This window comes from Tupaia chinensis, unplaced genomic scaffold (genome assembly GCF_000334495.1).
Source record: "Tupaia chinensis unplaced genomic scaffold, TupChi_1.0 Scaffold000101_1, whole genome shotgun sequence".
Classification (NCBI taxonomy): Eukaryota; Metazoa; Chordata; class Mammalia; order Scandentia; family Tupaiidae; genus Tupaia; species Tupaia belangeri.
Genome location: NW_006159565.1, coordinates 2,562,122 through 2,581,307, shown reverse-complemented (window position 1 = coordinate 2,581,307; position 19,186 = coordinate 2,562,122). Strand labels below are relative to the sequence as shown.

At 40.8% G+C, this 19,186-nt stretch overlaps 1 protein-coding gene across 1 annotated transcript; it reads right to left on the bottom strand.

Moving 5' to 3' along the window:
* Positions 1–2,066: 2,066 nt before the first annotated feature.
* ZNF12 (zinc finger protein 12) lies at positions 2,067–18,540 on the bottom strand. Its single transcript, XM_006143623.3, is given in 6 exon segments — positions 2,067–3,948; positions 3,951–5,762; positions 11,917–12,009; positions 12,291–12,417; positions 16,897–16,961; positions 18,043–18,540. Coding segments are annotated over 5 exon segments (2,118 nt in total). The 5' UTR covers positions 16,912–16,961; positions 18,043–18,540; the 3' UTR covers positions 2,067–3,877.
* Positions 18,541–19,186: the final 646 nt, after the last annotated feature.

Sequence of the window (19,186 nt, the reverse complement as noted above, 5' to 3'; positions counted from 1 at the left end):
CTCCCTACCGCTACCGCTAGCTCATTTGTTGGAGGCTGAATTATCAGTAGGAAACCTTCATTCCCTGAAAAATCTAGTTCGCTGGAGTCATGTGGAACCTTCTTCTGAAGGCCTGGCTTCTTCTGTCACTATCTCGTTTGTTGGAGGCTGAATTATCAGTAGGAAATCTTCATTCCCTGAAAAATCTAGTTCGCTGGAGCCATGTGGAACCTTCTTCTCTAAATTATTTTTATTTAACTTTATTTATTTTAATTTGACCAGAGAGGGACAGAGTGAGAGAGACAGAGTGGGAAAGTGAGAAAGTAAGCCACCAGGTCTGGGACTTGAATCATGGTTGGCCATGTGGGAGTCCAGCGCCCTTAATCACCATGCCACGTGCTGGTCCCAACTATGTTCATTCTTTTATTAATCTCATCTATTATTTTTAGCATGAGTTTCAAGCCACCAGGTGAAGGACTTGAACTGTGGTTGACCATGTGGGAGTCCAGTGACGTAAAATTATTTCCTTATGGGCTTCATACTATGCTTAACTAGAGGCAGTCCATAAATCTGGCAATTATTTGAGCTGCAGCCATATGGCATATTACACAACCTTGTTTGAGAAGTTTGGGTGGCACGTCTAGGTATACTGAAATGGAATAAGGAGGTGAATCTGAGCCTCAGATAGAATGTGGCCTCAGTGTTTACAACATGAATTCATTTCAATCTATTTGAGAAATCACAGGAGCAATGACTGAACCACCCATTTCACCAATCCTGGGAAAAATTTAAAAAATAAGATGGAGAGGGACCAGCAGATGGCATAATGGTTACATTGTTCTATTCCCATATGGCCAACCACAGTTTGAGTCCTGGACCCAGAGGCTTAAAACTCATGCCAGGTGCATGTGTGTGCATGCCCCAAATTCCAAAAGAATGGAAGAGAAGGGATTGCATCATGACCATGCCCCCAGGGGGTGATGTCTTGCTTTCTATCTCTCTGGCAGGCACATGCACCCTATAGCAAAAGTCTCTTCAAAAAAATTATATGGGGAGGGGAGCAGCAGGTGGCATAGAGGTTAAGGCACTGGATACCACACAGTTGACTGCTCAGATGAATCCCAATCTGGTGACTTGAAAATTATGTTAGGCATGTGTGCATGCTTGCCCCAAATCCTGAGGGGATTGGAGAAGGGACTACAAAGAGAGTGACTTCTCACTTTCCTTCTCTTTTCTGGTGAATGTATGTGCCTTATAGCAAAACTAAAAAAAGAAGAAGAAATCAGAAGAAATCCCACTTCTACTTTTCATGAAGGGTCTTCCTTTAAAAAAATTTTTATTTATTTATTATTATTATTATTATTATTATTATTAATTTGACCAGAGAGAGACAGAAAGGGAAAGATAAAGCAAACTGCCAGGTCCAGGACTCAAACTGTGGTTGGCTATGTGGGAGTCCAGGGCCTTAACTACCATGCTACCTGCTGGCCCCTCTTTCTCATCTCTTGAAAGTCATTCTTAATTTATGACAACACTGGCATATGTGAAACTATGAAAATGTAAAATACACATTGACTACATTATTGAAGAGGCAGTTTGGGACAAATTACATGTACCTGACCTTTGATGAGCAGGCAATCCATAAGAGAAAAAATGTGGTAAGCCATTTAACTTTTCAAATATTTTACTTAAAATGTATATTGTGTAATTAAGATATAATGATATACCAGTGTGGGAAACCTTTGTAGATAATATTTCAACAAATACTTTATATAGTTCCTACACAAAACTATACAATCTACAACTTTCAATTAACTGTAGCATACTCAATAATCTAGAAGGATATGGAGAAAAAAGGCTGAGCAACAAAAACAAGAGCCATGTATATGATTTTAATGATAAAGGAGTACATTATTCAAATGTGATAAGCTATCAGGCTAATCATTTGAAAGAACAAAACTAGATCCTTTACCTCACACCATATACTATTGACTAACATTGTAGCAATGATCTTTGAATAACATACATTACCTTGAATGAAATTTGTTTTGTGTATTAGGAAAAGGGAGGTAAACCTGATAGCATGCTAGGTTCCAGACATTTATTTACTTTGTAGGTCGATGATGTAACAGTTCAAGAAAGCATACACATTTAATTGTTTCAAGTTGATGTCTAATGCTCAAACTATTTACATAAAAATTTACAGAAATTAAGATAAATCTCTATATCAACACCTGAAAATAAATGATTTTTCTAAAGCTCGCTTCAGAATTGCATAACTCCTACAAAAGTGACTATCAGAATGTCTTCAGTTATCAGTAACAGAGCATCCTAAATTAGCTAGTTTAAAAATAAGTTTAGTCTCTCATGAGAGTCCAGAGATGGAGTGGCTATAAGGCTGGCTGGTTCAGTGGCTCAATATCATCCAGATTCCAGGTTTCTGCAGTCTTTCTGCTCATGCCACAATTCATACACTGTCGGAAGACATTACCAAGCACCACATCCAGACAAAGGAATGTTAACCAAAAAGATTCCACTTCAATTTGCTTGATTCCATGGACCTCTGAGGAAACCTTTTCTAGAAATAACCTGTCAGATATCTCTTTAACTAGAATTGAGTCCTATGGCCACTCTAAACCAACTGCTGGCTGACAGGGAGTATTATTATTGATTGAAACTGATCAGGATATATTTCTCATCCTTGAAGAAGAATAGATATCCAAGTTCTGCCAGTGAAGAATAAGGAGGGAGTGACTGAGGAAATCACTCCACAATGGCTGCCACAAATCCTTAAGAATATGTTCTTCATTCACTCAGTAGTGAGAAGAAGCAGAACATGATGTTTAAAAAGACAATCATATCAAATAAAAATATAGTTAATTCCCATGTTATACAGCATTTGTGCTCTGCACACATAACACATAAGAATTCAAATTTTAAAAATAGTACATGAAAACAATAGATAAAAATAGGAATATTTTAAGTACTTAAAAAAAACTGTAGAGTGCAATGAGTACTATAGGTGCTCCTCACTCTTGGACACTTCTGGCCAACAATTTAAAATATCCTAGGCAGGAATTTCTATCTATTTTACACACAGATTTGAATTTCTTACTGCCTCAGATACAGTTGAAAACAAAAACACTGGTTTCTATATGGATGACAATAGTTCATCAACATTTATCAAATGCGTTTATAAATGCTAGGGCACAGTACAAGAAAAAGTATACTTTATACTTATTTTTAAAAAGCATACTTTATAAAATATTATTTCAATGGCAATGCATAAAAATATATTAATGTGGTAATACTTAGAATGGATCATTTTACATGTATTAGAAATTACTCTAGTAAGTGACACAATGCTTTTACAAACATGATTCACACTGGACATACAATTCCTGTAATATAACATACTAAAAAACAACCCTCCCACCCCCAAAAGTCCTATGTTCCCTGGGAACTGCTTATACATGAATTTAAGTTATTGATTTGATTAGCTATCAAGATAGCTACTCTATAGCTTCTATTTACACAAAGATATATTTATAGTAGATATCTTTATCTAAAAGTTTGTTACAGTATCAGAAAGATACCTTTTCATATTAACAATTTTCAAAGAAGTATGATTTCCACATTCCTTAGATTGATCCATTTTGTGTTGGTATGAACTCCCTGATATGTGAAACAGTTCAAATCCATGATGAAACATACACATTCGAAATATGTACGAGTCTGTATGCCTGTATTTTTTTTATCTAATGAGTCATGTAGTCTCCTTATGAACATGGTTTCTACTCTGTGAATTTTCACATCACGATTCTGGCACTGTACAGAGTGTGAGCTCTCTGATATCCAATGGATCTGACTTCAGCTAGTCATTATACTGAAAGGGTTCTCAAGACATAAAAATAAGGTCTGACTTCAGAGAAGCCTTCCCACATCCATTGCATTCATATTCCCTTTCCTATGAATTCTTTGATGGCTATTGAATGCTGATTTGTGGTAGAATTTTTTCCCACATTCAGAACATTCATAGGGTTTCTCTCCTGAATGAGTTCTATAATGTACAGTGAGGTATGACATCCGAGAGAAGGCTTTTCCACATTCATTACATTCAAAAGGTTTCTCTCCTGAATGAATTCGATGATGTATAGTGAGATATGACATCTGAGAGAAGCATTTCCCACATTCATAACATTCATAGGCTTTCTCTCCTGTGTGTGTTCTCTGATGTCTATTAAGGGCTGAATTCTGGCAGAAGGTTTTTCCACATTCACTACATTCATATGGTTTCTCTCCTGAATGAATTCTATGATGTATAGTGAGGTATGACATCTGAGAGAAGAATTTTCCACATATATAACATTCATAGGGCTTTTCTCCTTTATGTATTCTTCGATGTCTGCAAAGGGCAGAATTCTGGTAGAAGGTTTTTCCACATTCACTACATTCATAGGGTTTCACTCCTGAATGAGTTCTATGATGTATAGTGAGGTATGACAACTGGGAGAATAATTTTCCACATTCATTACATTCATAAGGTTTCTCTCCTGTGTGTACTCTCTGATGTCTCATGAGGGCTGAATTTAGGTAGAAGGTTTTCCCACATTCATTACATTCGTAAGGTTTCTCTCCTGAATGAGTTCTATAATGTACAGTGAGATATGATAACCGAGAGAAGAATTTTCCACATTCATTACACTCGTAAGGTTTTTCTCCTGTGTGTGTCCTCATGTGGGTAGTTAGAGTAGACTTGCGGCAGAAACATTTCCCACATTCACTACACTTATAGAGTTTCACACCTGTGTGAATTTTCTGATGGTCATTAAGGGCTGACTTCTGGGAAAAGGTTTTCCCACAGTCATGACAAACATAGGGTCTCTCTCCTGAATGTGTTCTCTGGTGTTGTGTAAGGTGTGTTTTCTGGCAAAAGGATTTTCCACAATAACTACATTCATAGGGCTTCTCTCCTGAGTGAGTTCTCTGATGTTGAATGAGGTGTAACTTCTGGTAGAAGTTCTTCCCACATTCATTACATTCATAGGGCTTCTCTCCTGTATGTGTTCTCTGATGTACAGTGAGGGTTCCTTTCTGGCAGAAGGATTTCCCACATTGATTACATTCATAAGGTTTCTCTCCTGTATGAGTCCTCTGATGTATAATAAACTTAGACTTTTTGCAAAAGGATTTCCCACACTGACTGCATTCATAGGGTTTCATTTCCATATGGGATCTCTGATGTACACTGAGGTTTGACATTTGGAGAAAGGCTATTTCAGATGCATTCCACTTATAGGGCTTCTCTTCCATGTGGTTAACAAAATCTGTGTCCTCTTGAAAGGATTTCGAGCATTCAATATATTCAAAGGGTTTCTCCAAAATATGAATTTTCTTATAAATATTTTCTTCATTTAAAGTATAAGGTTCCCCATTTTGATTAAATTCGTAAGATTTATCTCCTCGATGAGTTTTCTCAAGCTTAATATGGAAGAGTGATTTCCCACATCCACTACATTCATCAGGTTTCATTCTTGCATAGCTTCCATCACTACTAATATACTCTGAAACAGATGTTAAAGTCTTCTCACATGAGTCACATAGGCTATTTTGAAAGGCAATTTTTCTCGAAGGAACAGAGTTCGTTTCAACATTAGAAGTTTTACCAGGAACATTACCTCTTTCTTCAAGCAGGATCTTGTTGATGAACAAAGTTTGCCTTGAATATTTATTTTCATCTTCTTGGACTTTCTCTATTAGATCATTAGTTTGCCACATTTCATCTAAAAAGAGATAAAAATGACCAACTTTTGTACATCTTCCTGTATGATATACAGAATGAGACTTGTATATATGCATCTTGCTGTGGGAGGATACTAGCTTCATGGAGAGATGAAAATAATTCCAAATTCTTCCCCCTTACTCTTTTCATTTGAGAAACAAAACATAAACACTCACCTCCAGAGTGGGGAAAGGAGGAAGCAAACTGACAAAATACAAGCACTTTTGATTTTTGCTACTTTATAAGATTTTGATCAAAACTGGGTACAGAAGATAAAATATAAAAATGGATCAATGGAGACCAGCAGGTGGCATGGTGGTTAAGGTGCTGGATACTCCCACATGGCCAACCATGGTTCAAGTCTTGGACCTGCTGGCTTGCTTTCTGTGTGTGTGTGTGTGTGTGTGTGTGTGTGTGTGTCTGGTCAAATTAAAATAAATGAATGAATAAATAAAATTAAATAAATTAATGATTCTTTAAAAAAAATGGATCAATGATCAGTGGCCAAAGGATGCTAGATGAATAGCTGACAAGGGGGATATGAAGGGATTCACAACAAATAAAGTAAACCAGTACGAAAGCAAAGAATGCTGTTAGATGAGGAGGGACATCAGATATATATCCAAATAGGGATTCGTTTTGGAGGAAGGTGGAATAGCACTTTATACTGAATCATTTCATATCAAACTGGGAGAGACAAATTATAGTCTAAGCCATATCACCTATTCTAAGATTTTTTAAAGAATTATTTAATTCCATTTGTTATTATTTTTAAATTTGATCAGAGAGAGAAAGAAAAAGGGAAAGTGAGAAAGCAAGCCACCAGGTCTGGGACTTGAACCACAGCTGGCCATGTGGGAGTCCAGCACCCTTAACCTCCATGTCACCTGCTGGCCCCTATCCAAATATTTTTATGGTATCATGATCACTAATCTACATCCTTTCAGACTATTTTCCCTTTTTTCCCCATTCCACACAGAAATGCCAAATAAAAGTTATGCTAAGTTTCTGCAAGTTTAGAGGATGAGCCTACTTTTTTTTTTTTTTTTTGAGAAGTTTTTGCTATAGTGCGTCTGCCCTTGCCAGAAAGACAGAGACAGAGAGAGAAAACAAGAAATCACCCCGCAGGAGGGATGGTCATGCCACAATCCCTTCTCCTCTCGAGGTCTTGGGCATACACGCACAAGTGCCCAGCGTGAGTTTAAGCCACCAGGTCTGGGACTCGAACTGCAGTAGACTACATGGGAGTCCAGCGACATAGCCATTATGCTAACTGCTGGTCCCTGAGGATAAGCTTTCTAATTAGGGCTCTAACTGTAATTCTGTGTGACTTGACAGGAGAGTCCTGGAACATATATAATTCACAAAAGCATGCTATCCTTTCAAAAGGTTTAAATTTCTTAGATATGCTAATGACTTACTAGTGAATTCAACCTGGGCATGAAATTCTATTTGCTTCTCTCTTTTATTTATTTATTTATTTATTTAATTTGTTTCTCTCTTTTTTTCATGTATTTATTTTTTTATTTGTTTCTCTTTGAGCAATACAGTATGAATTCTGGTGAAGTGACCTGGGGTGAGTACTTAGTCCACTGTACTTAGTATCTGCCACTTGTCAAATGGAGATGATGGCACCTACTTCATAAGGTTGTTGTGGGATTACAGGAGTTAATAAATAGAAAATGCTCGGAATATCATTTGGTACAAACACATGCTCCATGAGCCTAGCAGTTACTCTGCTTCAAACTCCTGACAGTTCCCTTAAACCAGTTGTATCCCTGTTACATGACCATCACTTAACTCTAAATATTAGTGCTTCCCCACTCTTGAGTTCCACTTAGGATACAAATCTTAAGAAGCAGATCCTTTGGGGGGACCAGCAGTTGGCATAATGGCTATGTTGCTGGACTCCCATGCAGCCGACCGTGGTTCGAGTCCCAGACCTGGTGGCTTAAACTCACACCGGGTGCATGTGTGTGTGTGCCCAAGATCCCAAGAGGAGAATGGAGGAGAAGGGATTGTGGCATGGCCATCCCCCCTGGGGGGTGATTTCTTGTTTTCTGTCTCTGTCTCTCTCTGTCTTTCTGGTGAGTGCACACACCCTATAGCAAAAACCTCTCACAAACAAGCAAACAACAACAACAAAAAAAACAGCAGCAGATCCTTCAATCTACTTTTAAAATAGTGACTTTTGTTTTTACTTAGCTTAGAAATTGTTGGATGAAGCTGATTACTGTACCTTGTTATCAACCATATTAAGTACCATATTGACCTTATCATCCAATACCTACAGTTTCTCTAAATCCCCTGCCAAAGTATCAACAAATAAAGTGGAAAAAAAATTTTGATAACTGACACTTTCCATCACGTAGACTCACAATGTGATTCCAAGCTAGGATGACAGTTGTTTACCAAAAAAAAAAATTTTTTTTCCTTTTGGAGAGGTTTTTGCTATAGGGCACGTGTGCTCGCCAGACAGAGAGAGAGAGAGACAGAGAGATAGAAAGCAAGAAATCACCCCCCAGAGGGGATGGCCATGCCGCAATCCCTTCTCCTCCATTCTCCTCTTGGGATCCTGGGCACACACGCACACGTGCCTGGTGTGAGTTTTAAGCCACCGGGTCCGGGATGTGAACCGCGGTCGACTACATGGGAGTCCAGCAACATAGCCATTACGCTAACTGCTGTTCCCTCCCAAAAAATGTTTTTATATTCAGTTTTAGGAACACCAAGGTATTTGTTGGACAGGAGGGATATATCCAAATAGGAATTTGTTTTGGAGCCACATTAACCTTATCACATCATATCAAGTTGGGAGAAATAGGCACCATCACCATAAGCAGAAATCACTGTGGTGACCAAAAACACCCCCAGCACCTTTTCACCTATATCCTCTGCTCTTGTTTCAGTTTGCCTGACTTGCTTTCATCTATTCTAAACCTATCACTAAAAAGGGTTCCCAAGCTTTAAAAAATACCTTTCAGGGGCTAGCAGGTGGTGTGGTGGTTAAGAGTGCTGCATTCCCACATGGCCAACTGCGGTTCGCATCCCAGATCTGGTGGCTTGCTTTCTCTCTCTCTCTCTCTCTCTGTCCCTCTCTGGTCAAATTATAATAAATAAATAAATAAACATAAATAAATAAATAAATAAAAATAATTCTTAAAAATAATTAATAGGCTTTAAAAGATACCTTTCAAAATATTTCTTATCTCAATTATCTCCACTTCCCCTTAAAGTTGAAAATAGTAATGGTCCATATAATCATTTTACACAAAGTGATTAAGCCCAGCATTAGAATACCAGAACGCATGGAAAACATTGTTTTAAATTACTTCATGCAGCTCTGTATCTATTTTCTTAACTATCTCCTAAAAAGTATGACTCTTCTTATTTCTTTTTAAAACCTGAACAGAAATAAGAGTTGTTGTTCTTAATCTGAATCATACAGGCATTTTTGTAGAACTTGTAAAACATATAGGGATGTCACCCAGGCATGTGCAGTTAGAAATAACAGCCTATAAATTATTTCTGAATGGACTAGAAAATTATTTCATTGACCTGGCTCCTCAAAATAATCAAAGAAATAAATGTCTACTCTATGGTATAGACTACATTGAGGGAGGAAAGTATGTCTTTTTTAAATAGGATCATAATCCAGGGGAGCAAAAAAAGCTTAAGAATTTTATATATATATACACACACACACACGCACACGCACACACACACACACACACACACACACACACACACACCCTCAAGCAATATACTACTTAATCAAACTCACTTTTCTTAAGGTATCACCACTAGGTAAAACTGAAGCTGAAAGAAGACATTATCAGAGTAATGATGAGTCAGTTAAGAAAAACTTGGGACCAGCAGTTAGCATAATGGCTATGTTTCTGGGCTCCCACGTAGCCGACCGCGGTTCACGTCCCGGACCCGGTGGCTTAAAACTCACGCCGGACGCATGTGCATGCATGCCCAAAATCCCGAGAGGAGAATGGAGGAGAAGGGATTGCAGCGTGGCCATCCCCTCTGGGGGGTGATTTCTCGCTTTCTGTCTCTCTGTCTCTGTCTGTCTGGCGAGCGCACGCGCCTTATAGCAAAAGCCTCTCAAAAAAAAAAAAGAAAAAAAAGACAAAAAGAAAAACTTCAAGGACAGGTTGAAGATTTGAGCTCAGATTTAAAGAATGTGTAATCTGGAGAAGTAAAGCACACCCTAATGAAATGTAGGATTATAAGGACAATAATCGTCACGATGTTAGGAATGTAGATCAAGGATTGTCCTGGGAGTTTTGGGAGAAAAACAGAAAATTAACATTTTCTAAGCAATGCAAGGCCAACATTGTGGTGATCCTAAAAGGATGAGGAATTTCAATTCCCTTTAGGAAGTAACAGTGAATAGGCTCATCTTGTGAGACGAGTCATAAGATCAACTAAAAACTTCAGATGAAGGAAACCAGCAGTTAGCGTAATGGCTATGTCGCTGGACTCCCACGTAGTCAACCACGGTTCGCGTCCCGGACCCAGTGGCTTAAACTCATGCCGGGCGCATGTGCGTGCATGCCCAAGATCCCGAGAGGAGAATGGAGGAGAAGGGATTGCGGCGTGACCATCCCCCCTGGGGGGTGATTTCTCGCTTTCTGTCTCTATGTCTCTCTCTGTCTGTCTGGCGAGCACACACGCCCTTATAGCGAAAAACCTCTCCAAAAAAAAAAAAAACTTCAGATGAAGACATCTTACAAATCTAATTAGGATTCATAGCAACCCAGGCATGACAGGATATAGTTCCTGTTTACATTAAGTAAAAGAAAACTGCAAATACACAGAGGAAAATTAGGGTATTTCCCACGGACAAAAATCAGCAGTCCTAGAAAAATCAGTAATACTGAAATGAATGTTTTGATAGTGATTCCATAGATGCCACTATGGGAAAAGAGGAAAATAGTATTTCAGTAAACAAAGGGAGGTGGAGATGATTAGTAACTATAATCTGAAAGAATCTGTGATCCATTTTCAGACATAGTGAAAATGAAAAGGAATGCACTGCTATCACTGGAACACAGGCTGCACAGTGATGGCAGAGATATCAGCCCATGTGTGAGCAGCATTAAAACAAACTCTATAGACCTGAGACTGGAGGAACCCTTTGAGGAATTCATGAAATAAGGAAATCACAACAGGTGGAAACAGATCCTTTAGAGACATTTCTGGAGGGTATAAAAGGATAAATCAAACTTCATTTACATAAACCATGCTTAGAGAGCATATGCTATGACAAAACATTGTTCAAGGCATTGGGAACAGTAAATAAGAGACAAGGTGAAAACAAGCACTGGGAAAAAACCAGGAGACCCAGTTACTGTTGTTATCAAAATTAAGGAGGCCTGAATTTCAGGAATAATCAGCACCATCAATGAAGCACAAGTGCATGTGACAATGAAAGGAATAGAATTCATTGGCTTAAGCATAAGGATGGGGATTTTGCAATCTGATCTCCAAGAAAGAAATGTAAAAAGTGGATTCAAGGATAGAAATAAGGCCAAGGCAATTCAGAATAAAGAAGAAAAGAATTAGAAAGTAATAAGGTAAGTGTCACATAAGTTTGTTTTTGTTTTTTGCTATAGAGTGTATGTGCTCACTGGAGAGAGACAGTGAGAGGGAAAGTGAGAAATCCCCCAGAGTGGGTGGCCATTCTGTAATCTCTTCTCCTCCATTCTCCTCCTGGGATTTTGGGCATGCATGCACACACATCTGGTGTGATTTTCAAGCTGCCAGGTCTAGGACTCGAACCGTGGTCAGCCATGTGGGAGTCCAGCACCTTAACCACCACACCACTTGCTAGACCTACAAGTTATTTTTTAATGACAGATTATGAACACCTATAAACAGAAGGAATCTATGATAGAGGGTTACTGAAAATACTAGAAGGGCAAGCAAAGATCACGGATTACAAGGAAGAAGGAAGTGGTAAGATTTTGTTTCTGGGTAGTGGTAATCAAGCAAAGCTGTATAAACACAAGTTATTATAAGGAAGGAAGAAGTTCTTTGAGCATATAAAAGTCACTTTAGTCACTTAAGATTTAGGACATTAAAAAATTCCTGGGAAAACACTCTCAAGTTACCAGTCTCCTCACTTAACTCCACTAACATACCTGGATAGTTCTGAAGTAGGAATTCTCCTACTATCCATGGCTCTTCTCCTTGCTCCAACTTGATGATAACATCCGGTTTGATAATGTGATAGCCTGTTAATGAGAAATGAAAGATAACTTTAGCCTGGTTGCTTTGTTTCAGGATCTGTGTTCTGTCCTATGAGTACAATGATACCATACAAGGTGCACAACACAAAAGTCACTATGCTTTTATCCAAGTTAGAACCTTTCACTAGTTAAGTCAAGACCAAAATGCACTGCCTGGTGCCCAAAACAGGTTACTCACATATGTCCCGTCAAATTCACAGTTAAAGTCATTAAATTTGAGAAAAACCCCATGTATTTTAGCAACTAAGAAAACAAGCTGTCCTCACCCACAGAAACTAGGTTGTTGTAGTTCTCCAGCATCACATCCCTGTATGTCATCTTCTGCTCAGGATCCAGCTGCTGCCACTCCTCCTGGGTGAAATCCACAGCCACATCGTTGAATGACACTGGCCCCTATAATAGCACCATGATTGGAATCAGTCATGTTAAAAAGGTACATTAACAACCTCACTGGTAAAGTTGTCAATAAACAATGCATACCTTATTTTAAGTTATGGATTATGGAAGGAAAACAAACATAATAGAAATGGGCTGCCAGGACCAGCAGCTAATGTTACAGTTAATGGCTATGTTGCTGGACTCCCACGTAGTCAACTGTGGTTCGCTTCCTGGACCCGATGGCTTAAAACTCATGCCGGGCGCGTGTGCATGCGTGCCCAAGATCCCGAGAGAAGAATGGAGGAGAAGGGATTGTGGCGTGGCCATCCCCCCTGGGGGGTGATTTCTTGCTTTCTGTCTCTCTGTCTCTGTCTGTCTGTCTGGCGAGCACACACGCCCTATAGCAAAAACCTCTCCAAAAAAAAAAAAAAAGAAATGGGCTGCCATTGAGTTCATTCAGTATACATTAGAGGAAAGGTTCCTGGCACTGTCAGCCAGGCTTCTGGCTGTTGGAGACACTAAGACCAACCAATGAGCACATCTCCTGCTGCCTAGGAGTACTTGGGGAATCCCAGGATGCACCTTGCTCCTCTGAAAACTCTCATCTTGCTTCCAGACTATTAGTAATGTTGGTTCACTTCTTATGTCCCTGATTATTCCTCCTCAGTCTTCTGCTGGCTCCTCCTGTCTTTCTAATCATTCCGAAGTTGGGAGGACCCCAGGATTCAGTCTTTGGACTTTTTTCTTGCTGTCTGCACTTGCTCTCTGATGGTAAGCCCACTTGGCTTCACGGCTAACTCACTACCATTTATGTCCCAACATTTCCTGAATTTATATCACCAGCCCAGCCCAGGCCTCCTAATCTCTACACACATATGTCCCTGATCTCAAACTTGACCCACCTGAAATTTAACTGCTGTTCCTGTCCAAACCTGTTCCTTTCATAGCCTATTGGAATCAATCACACATAGTTACTAAACCAACAAGCAAGTGAGGCAACATGCATTCTAGATTTGCTTTTTATTTCAAGAGTAAGTCGACCACAGGTCTGACCAAGGCCAACCACATGAATTATCACTAACAGTTTGGCTCATTTGTCTCTAACTCTCAGCTTGGAACTCTGAATTCCCTTTCTTCTCATTTACGCATCCCCCAGGAAGGAAACACATTTCCGAAGAGGGGCAGATAGGTTTACTATCCGGAAAACTGTCAAACCGTAATAGTGTACATCTTCTGAATATACTGTCCCGTTCACAATTACTCACACCAGCCATAATAACGGTTTCCTCCAGTATCATCACTTCTAAAATGAAAGTACTAATGGTACCTATCACATAATATAATATCAATATTAAATAGGTTAATCCATGGAAAGCACTTACTATATCAAGGTACTTGGACATAATATATCTCAATGGTATCTACTGACTATTGTGTATCTTATCACTTTCCCTTTAGGACAGAAAACTAACCACAAAACAGATATTTAAGCAACTAAAGGCAATGAAGCAATAAAGTTTTATGCAATTGCAAGAAAGCATTATAAAACAGGAGCTGACCCTGTAGCATAGCAGTTAAGCCCTTTGCATGGGGATCCAGATCCCACATGGCTGACCAGTTTACATACCGCGCTGGGCAGCTTGAAAAACATGCTGGGCACATGTATGTGTATGTGTGCCCCAAATCCTGACAGGCTGGAGAAATAGAGAAAAAGAATTCTGTCAGGCTCACTCCCCATTAGGAAGGTACTTCCTCTATCCTTCTCTGGCAACAGCATGTACTTGCAGGAAATAAAACAAGAAACAACAAAAAACAAATCTGTGTGTTAAAAACAAAAAAGATCAGATGACTTCAACAAAACCTGGAAACAGGAGTAGTATTAAAGGTGGAAAAGAAGGGCTAGTCTGTACCACAGTGGTTAAGCCCTATATATAGGGAGCCAGATCCCATATGGCCAATCATGGTTCAAATCCTAGCCCTGGTGGATGAAAAAATGCACCCAAAATCCTGACAGAGTGGAAAATTGGAGGAAAAAGGATTTCGGTGTGACCATGCCCCATTGGGGTATGGGTTCCTTTCCTTTCTCCCTCTGGCAAGTGCACATGCCCTCTGGCAATTAGGGGCCACATCATGTTCAGGGGCCACATGAAATAATGACAAATTCCTGATGTTTTACTGGACATTTTAAGTTTTATATATGGAACAAGCCACAAGTGTGTAATAGGTCCTGCTGACAGGGTTCCCTGAGATGCTACATTGTTCTCTCCCAGCTCTGGGTCCTGGGATGTCCATGGATCAGGCTAGCTGGCCTGGGAAGGCTGAAGGTGATCAGAGCAGGATATATCTAACTGCTGAGGGGACGCCAGTGAGCAGAATAAGTGTCTCCTGCCCCAGGTAGGTTGATCTATGGGCAGACTGCCCAGTAGGCAAGACCATCTTGGAGAACAATAGCAACAGACCCAACAGCTTGAAAATCATGCTAGGTGCATGTGTATGCATGCCCAAAATCTTGAGAGAATGGAGACAGGATTGTGGCATGGCCATCTCCCTCAGGGGTGACTTCTTACTTTCCTCTCTTTTTCTGATGAGCGCATGCACCCTATGACAAAAGCGAAAACAAAAAAGTCATCAAATCCAGGAGGAAAGCAAAGAGAGAGATATCACAGAAATTGACAGAGTAGGCTGTCAAAGTATCTAAAGATATTGCAAAGTATCTAAGACAAAGAGTGGTAAATATCCACTTGACATGTATGTTAGATCACTAGCAACCTCTATACCAGGACAGGTTCAAGGGAGTCGCAGAGTCAGAACCAGAACTGCAGGCTATAGCAAAAAGCAGGAAATAAGGGAATCTTTGCAAGAGATTTACCACTGCCCTATCTGCTGTGCAACCCAGATAGACTAACACAAAAAATATTCATGGAGACTAATTTAAAGCTGAGAAAGCCATTTCTTCAGGAGATCTGTGATTTATCTCTAAACTGAGAAGAACATTTTATCTTTAGAACAGCAATGTTTTTTTGGTTTATAAAAATTATTTTCTATTTAACTTTATTTATCCATTTATTTTAATTTGACCAGAGAGGGATAGAATGAGAGAGAGTGAGAGAAACAGAGAGCAAGAGAGAGAAAGTGAGAAAGCAAGTCGCCAGGTCTAGGACTCAAACCATGGTAGGGCATGTGGGAGTCCGGTGCCCTTAACCACCACGCCACCTGCTGGCCCCCCAACAATGTTTTTAATCACTAAAAATATCATATGCACTGAGTCCTTTTTGGGCTGAAGGCTTATGATCACATGAGGGACAAATAAGGCATGGATGACAATGGTTTAAGGGCTGTTATTTAAAAAGACTATTCACAGTCTTTAAAAAACCCATGAGAAAACAAAAACATTTCTGTTTATGGTAAATTTAAGTAATTGACAGTATTTATCTTTTTTTTTTTCTGACTGTGTGTCCACTTGCACACTGAGAGAGAGATAAGAAAATACCCCTCCCATGGAGAATGGTCACACTGCAGTCCTTCTCCACTTCTCCTTCTTTTCAGGATTCTGGGTATGCAGGCATACACACATGTCTGGCATGTTTTTCAAGCCACTACATCCAGGAGTCAACTACATAGTTGGCCATGTGGGATCCAGCTGCCTTAATCACCATGTCACCGGATGACCCAGTATTTATCATCTTTTTTTGTGATTAATACCAAAAATGTGGGAACCAGCAGTTAGCATAATGGCTATGTCGCTGGACTCCCACGTAGTCAACCGCGGTTCACGTCCTGGACCCGGTGGCTTAAAACTCAGGCCGGGTGCGTGTGCATGCGTGCCCAAGATCCCGAGAGGAGAATGGAGGAGAAGGGATTGCGGCGTGACCATCCCCTCTGGGGGGTGATTTCTCGCTTTCTGTCTCTATGTCTCTCTCTGTCTGTCTGGCGAGCGCACGTGCCCTATAGCGAAAACCTCTCCAAAAAAAAAAAAAAAATGTGAGACCCATTTGTACTCTAGCTTTAAGAATTCTTCAAGCTTTTTGGACCAGCTGTTCGTGCAATGGCTATGTTGCTGGACTCCCATGTAGTTGATTGCGGTTTGCCCGGACCTGGTGACTTGAACTCACGCCAGATGCATGTGTGTGCCTGCCCAAGATCCCGAGAGGAGAAAGGAGGAGAAGGGATTGTGGCGTGGCCATCCCCCCTGGGGAGTGATTTCTTGCTTTCTGTCTCTCTGTCTCTATCTTTCCGGCGAGCACACGCACCCTATAGCAAAAACGTCTCCAAAAAAAGAAAAAAAAAAGAATTCTTTAAGCTTTTTAACACTGTCTACACATATGTACACATATGATCATGACAAAATGCTTGGTGCTAATTGTTACTATTTTGTCTCACTATATCTTTCATCTACTTTTACTTTTCCGTTTTAAAGCTTGAATCCTTATTCACCTACTCAGGTATGTTATAAATCAAAACAGAGAAAATAAATGCATGTGCAGAAAAACTCACCAGGGATGTACTCATTTTCTGCTGCTCTTGGTAAACTGTAGAGGACTGTGAAAGTGAAGACAGATCTGGGGAAGGAAAATGTAAGCAATGAATTTATGGATGATCTGCTACATAAAGGGAGGAATCTCTTACATTAGCATAAAAACCTGCCCAAGCCAAGTTTAGTGGCATGGGCTTGTAATCCCAGCTACTCAGGAGGCTGAGGCAGGAGGACTGTGAGGTATAGGCTAGCCTGGGCAACACAGCAAGAGATCTCTTAAAAGAAAGAAAAGAAAACATCCTGCCCTGTCACTATGGGACACTGTTTTTTTAATCCCTCAGAAGAGGTTGGAGAATGAGCAAGGGTGCTCACTTGCACATCTGTAACTCCCACATGATTAGGTGATAACTGAGAGAATGCAATTCTCATTCTATGAATCCTATTGACATAATCTGCCATTATTAAAGTTAAGATTAAAAAAGAAATTTTTTTATCCTCATCTATTTTCTATTTTAACTGCTTAAGATCAGAAAATTCACAGGATGCTCTAAAAAAGAAAAAGGATACAGTCAACATGGTCCAGTCATGAAGAACCTGAATGATGCTACTCAAAGGATCTTTATGAAGGCTTACCTGTACTTGACTTAACTGTAATACAGTAGACAGAACACTGGCTTGAGGACTCCTGGGTTCTCCTATTAACAATCCTGCCCACAAGCCTCGTGACTTTGAACAAGTCACCATCTTCTCAGGCTTAGTATCTTTTTCTGCACTGCAGTGTGTAATTCTACAAGGGCAGACCTTATGAGAAAGCAGCAAACATACAGAGCACAAAGGTACCCGTGGACATCTATGGACTTGGCAATCTGCAGCTCTGAGAGGAGGAAGGGGTATTGGGATCCGGAGGGAGGAGTGGAGATAGAATGTCTGCAGCTAACATTGAAGACCCTCTTCACCTCGGTAAACTTCATCTTCAGGGATCTTCCCTCAGAGCACCCATTAGGCACCGCTTGCTCTTGTCCACAAACTCAACCACGTCTCTCCTAGAAACGACCGAAGCGTCCCTTTTCCCACACTAACATCCTCAGCATTAGGCGACTTCAAGCCCTGCACACTCCAGGGAGGAAGATCAGGAGTGGCCTGAGACCCACATATCTTCGACTTACCTCTCTTGGAGCTCCCAGAGGTCCGAGTAGGCGGTGCTTTTGCTATGCGCTTCTGCTCTCAAAGCCTCTTCCTTCCACCCCACCAATGGAGTTCTGTTCCCGAAAAGCCGGGTCTGGGGCCTATAGGACAAACTCAGGCAGGGCGCCCCACAACTCGTGGCCCAAATCTGCCTCCCCGAGGACTCGCTGTCCCGCGGAACCTCAGTGGGGAGGCCGAGGATGCAGTCCCAGGTCCCGCCGCCTCTTCGCCGCGGCCACTGTTCACCCAGCCCCTGGGGACCCAGAGCTAGTGTTTGCGAGTCCTCGCTCGAACCTCCGCCTGGCTCGCGCGAACTCTGGCCCGCACAGGCCCACGCCGCCTGGGTGCCGGCCGGATCGGTCGGCGCCCAGACCGCAGGCTCTGAGATTCTCGCCCAGCGGAGGCCAAGGCCTGGGAACTAGGGCGAGCGGTCACCTGGGGACGGACAGGAAGCTAGGGCAGTACGGCGGAGACGCGCATGCGTGAACACGCACACAGGCAGAAGTGTACATGCGCAGGAGGGCGCCGGAAGTCTGGCAAGGTCTATCACCGGTCTCGGGGCAAATACCAGGACTCCATTTCCCATAAGTCTACGCGCCATCACATTTAGGGACCGTCTTAAAACCATCTACCTCGTCTTAAGAGGGTTGTGCTTTAAAGATGGATCGCCTTAGACCTGGAACTCAAAATTGTTCCTTGATTAAGATTTTTAGGGTTTTTTTTTTTTAACGTATTATTTATTTAATTTTATTTATCGTTTATATAACTATTTTAAAAAGAGTTGTTTAATTTTTATTTACTCATTTACTTATATTTTAATTTGACCAGAGAGAGACAGAGAGACAGAGAGAGAGAGAGAGAGAGAGAGAAAGTGAGAAAGGAAGCCACCAAGTCCTGGACTCAAATCTTTTTCGGCAATATGCGAGTGTCCAGAGCCTTAACCCCCATGCCACCTGCTGGCCTCTTATTATACATATTTTTAATTTGACCAGAGACCGAAAGGGAAAGTGAGAAAGCAAGCTACCAGGTTCAGGGCTCGCACTGCCAGCGGTCATGCTGGAGTCCATTGCTCCAAACTACCATGCCACCCACTGGCCCTTTACTTCTTAGTTTAAGGGAATGTCT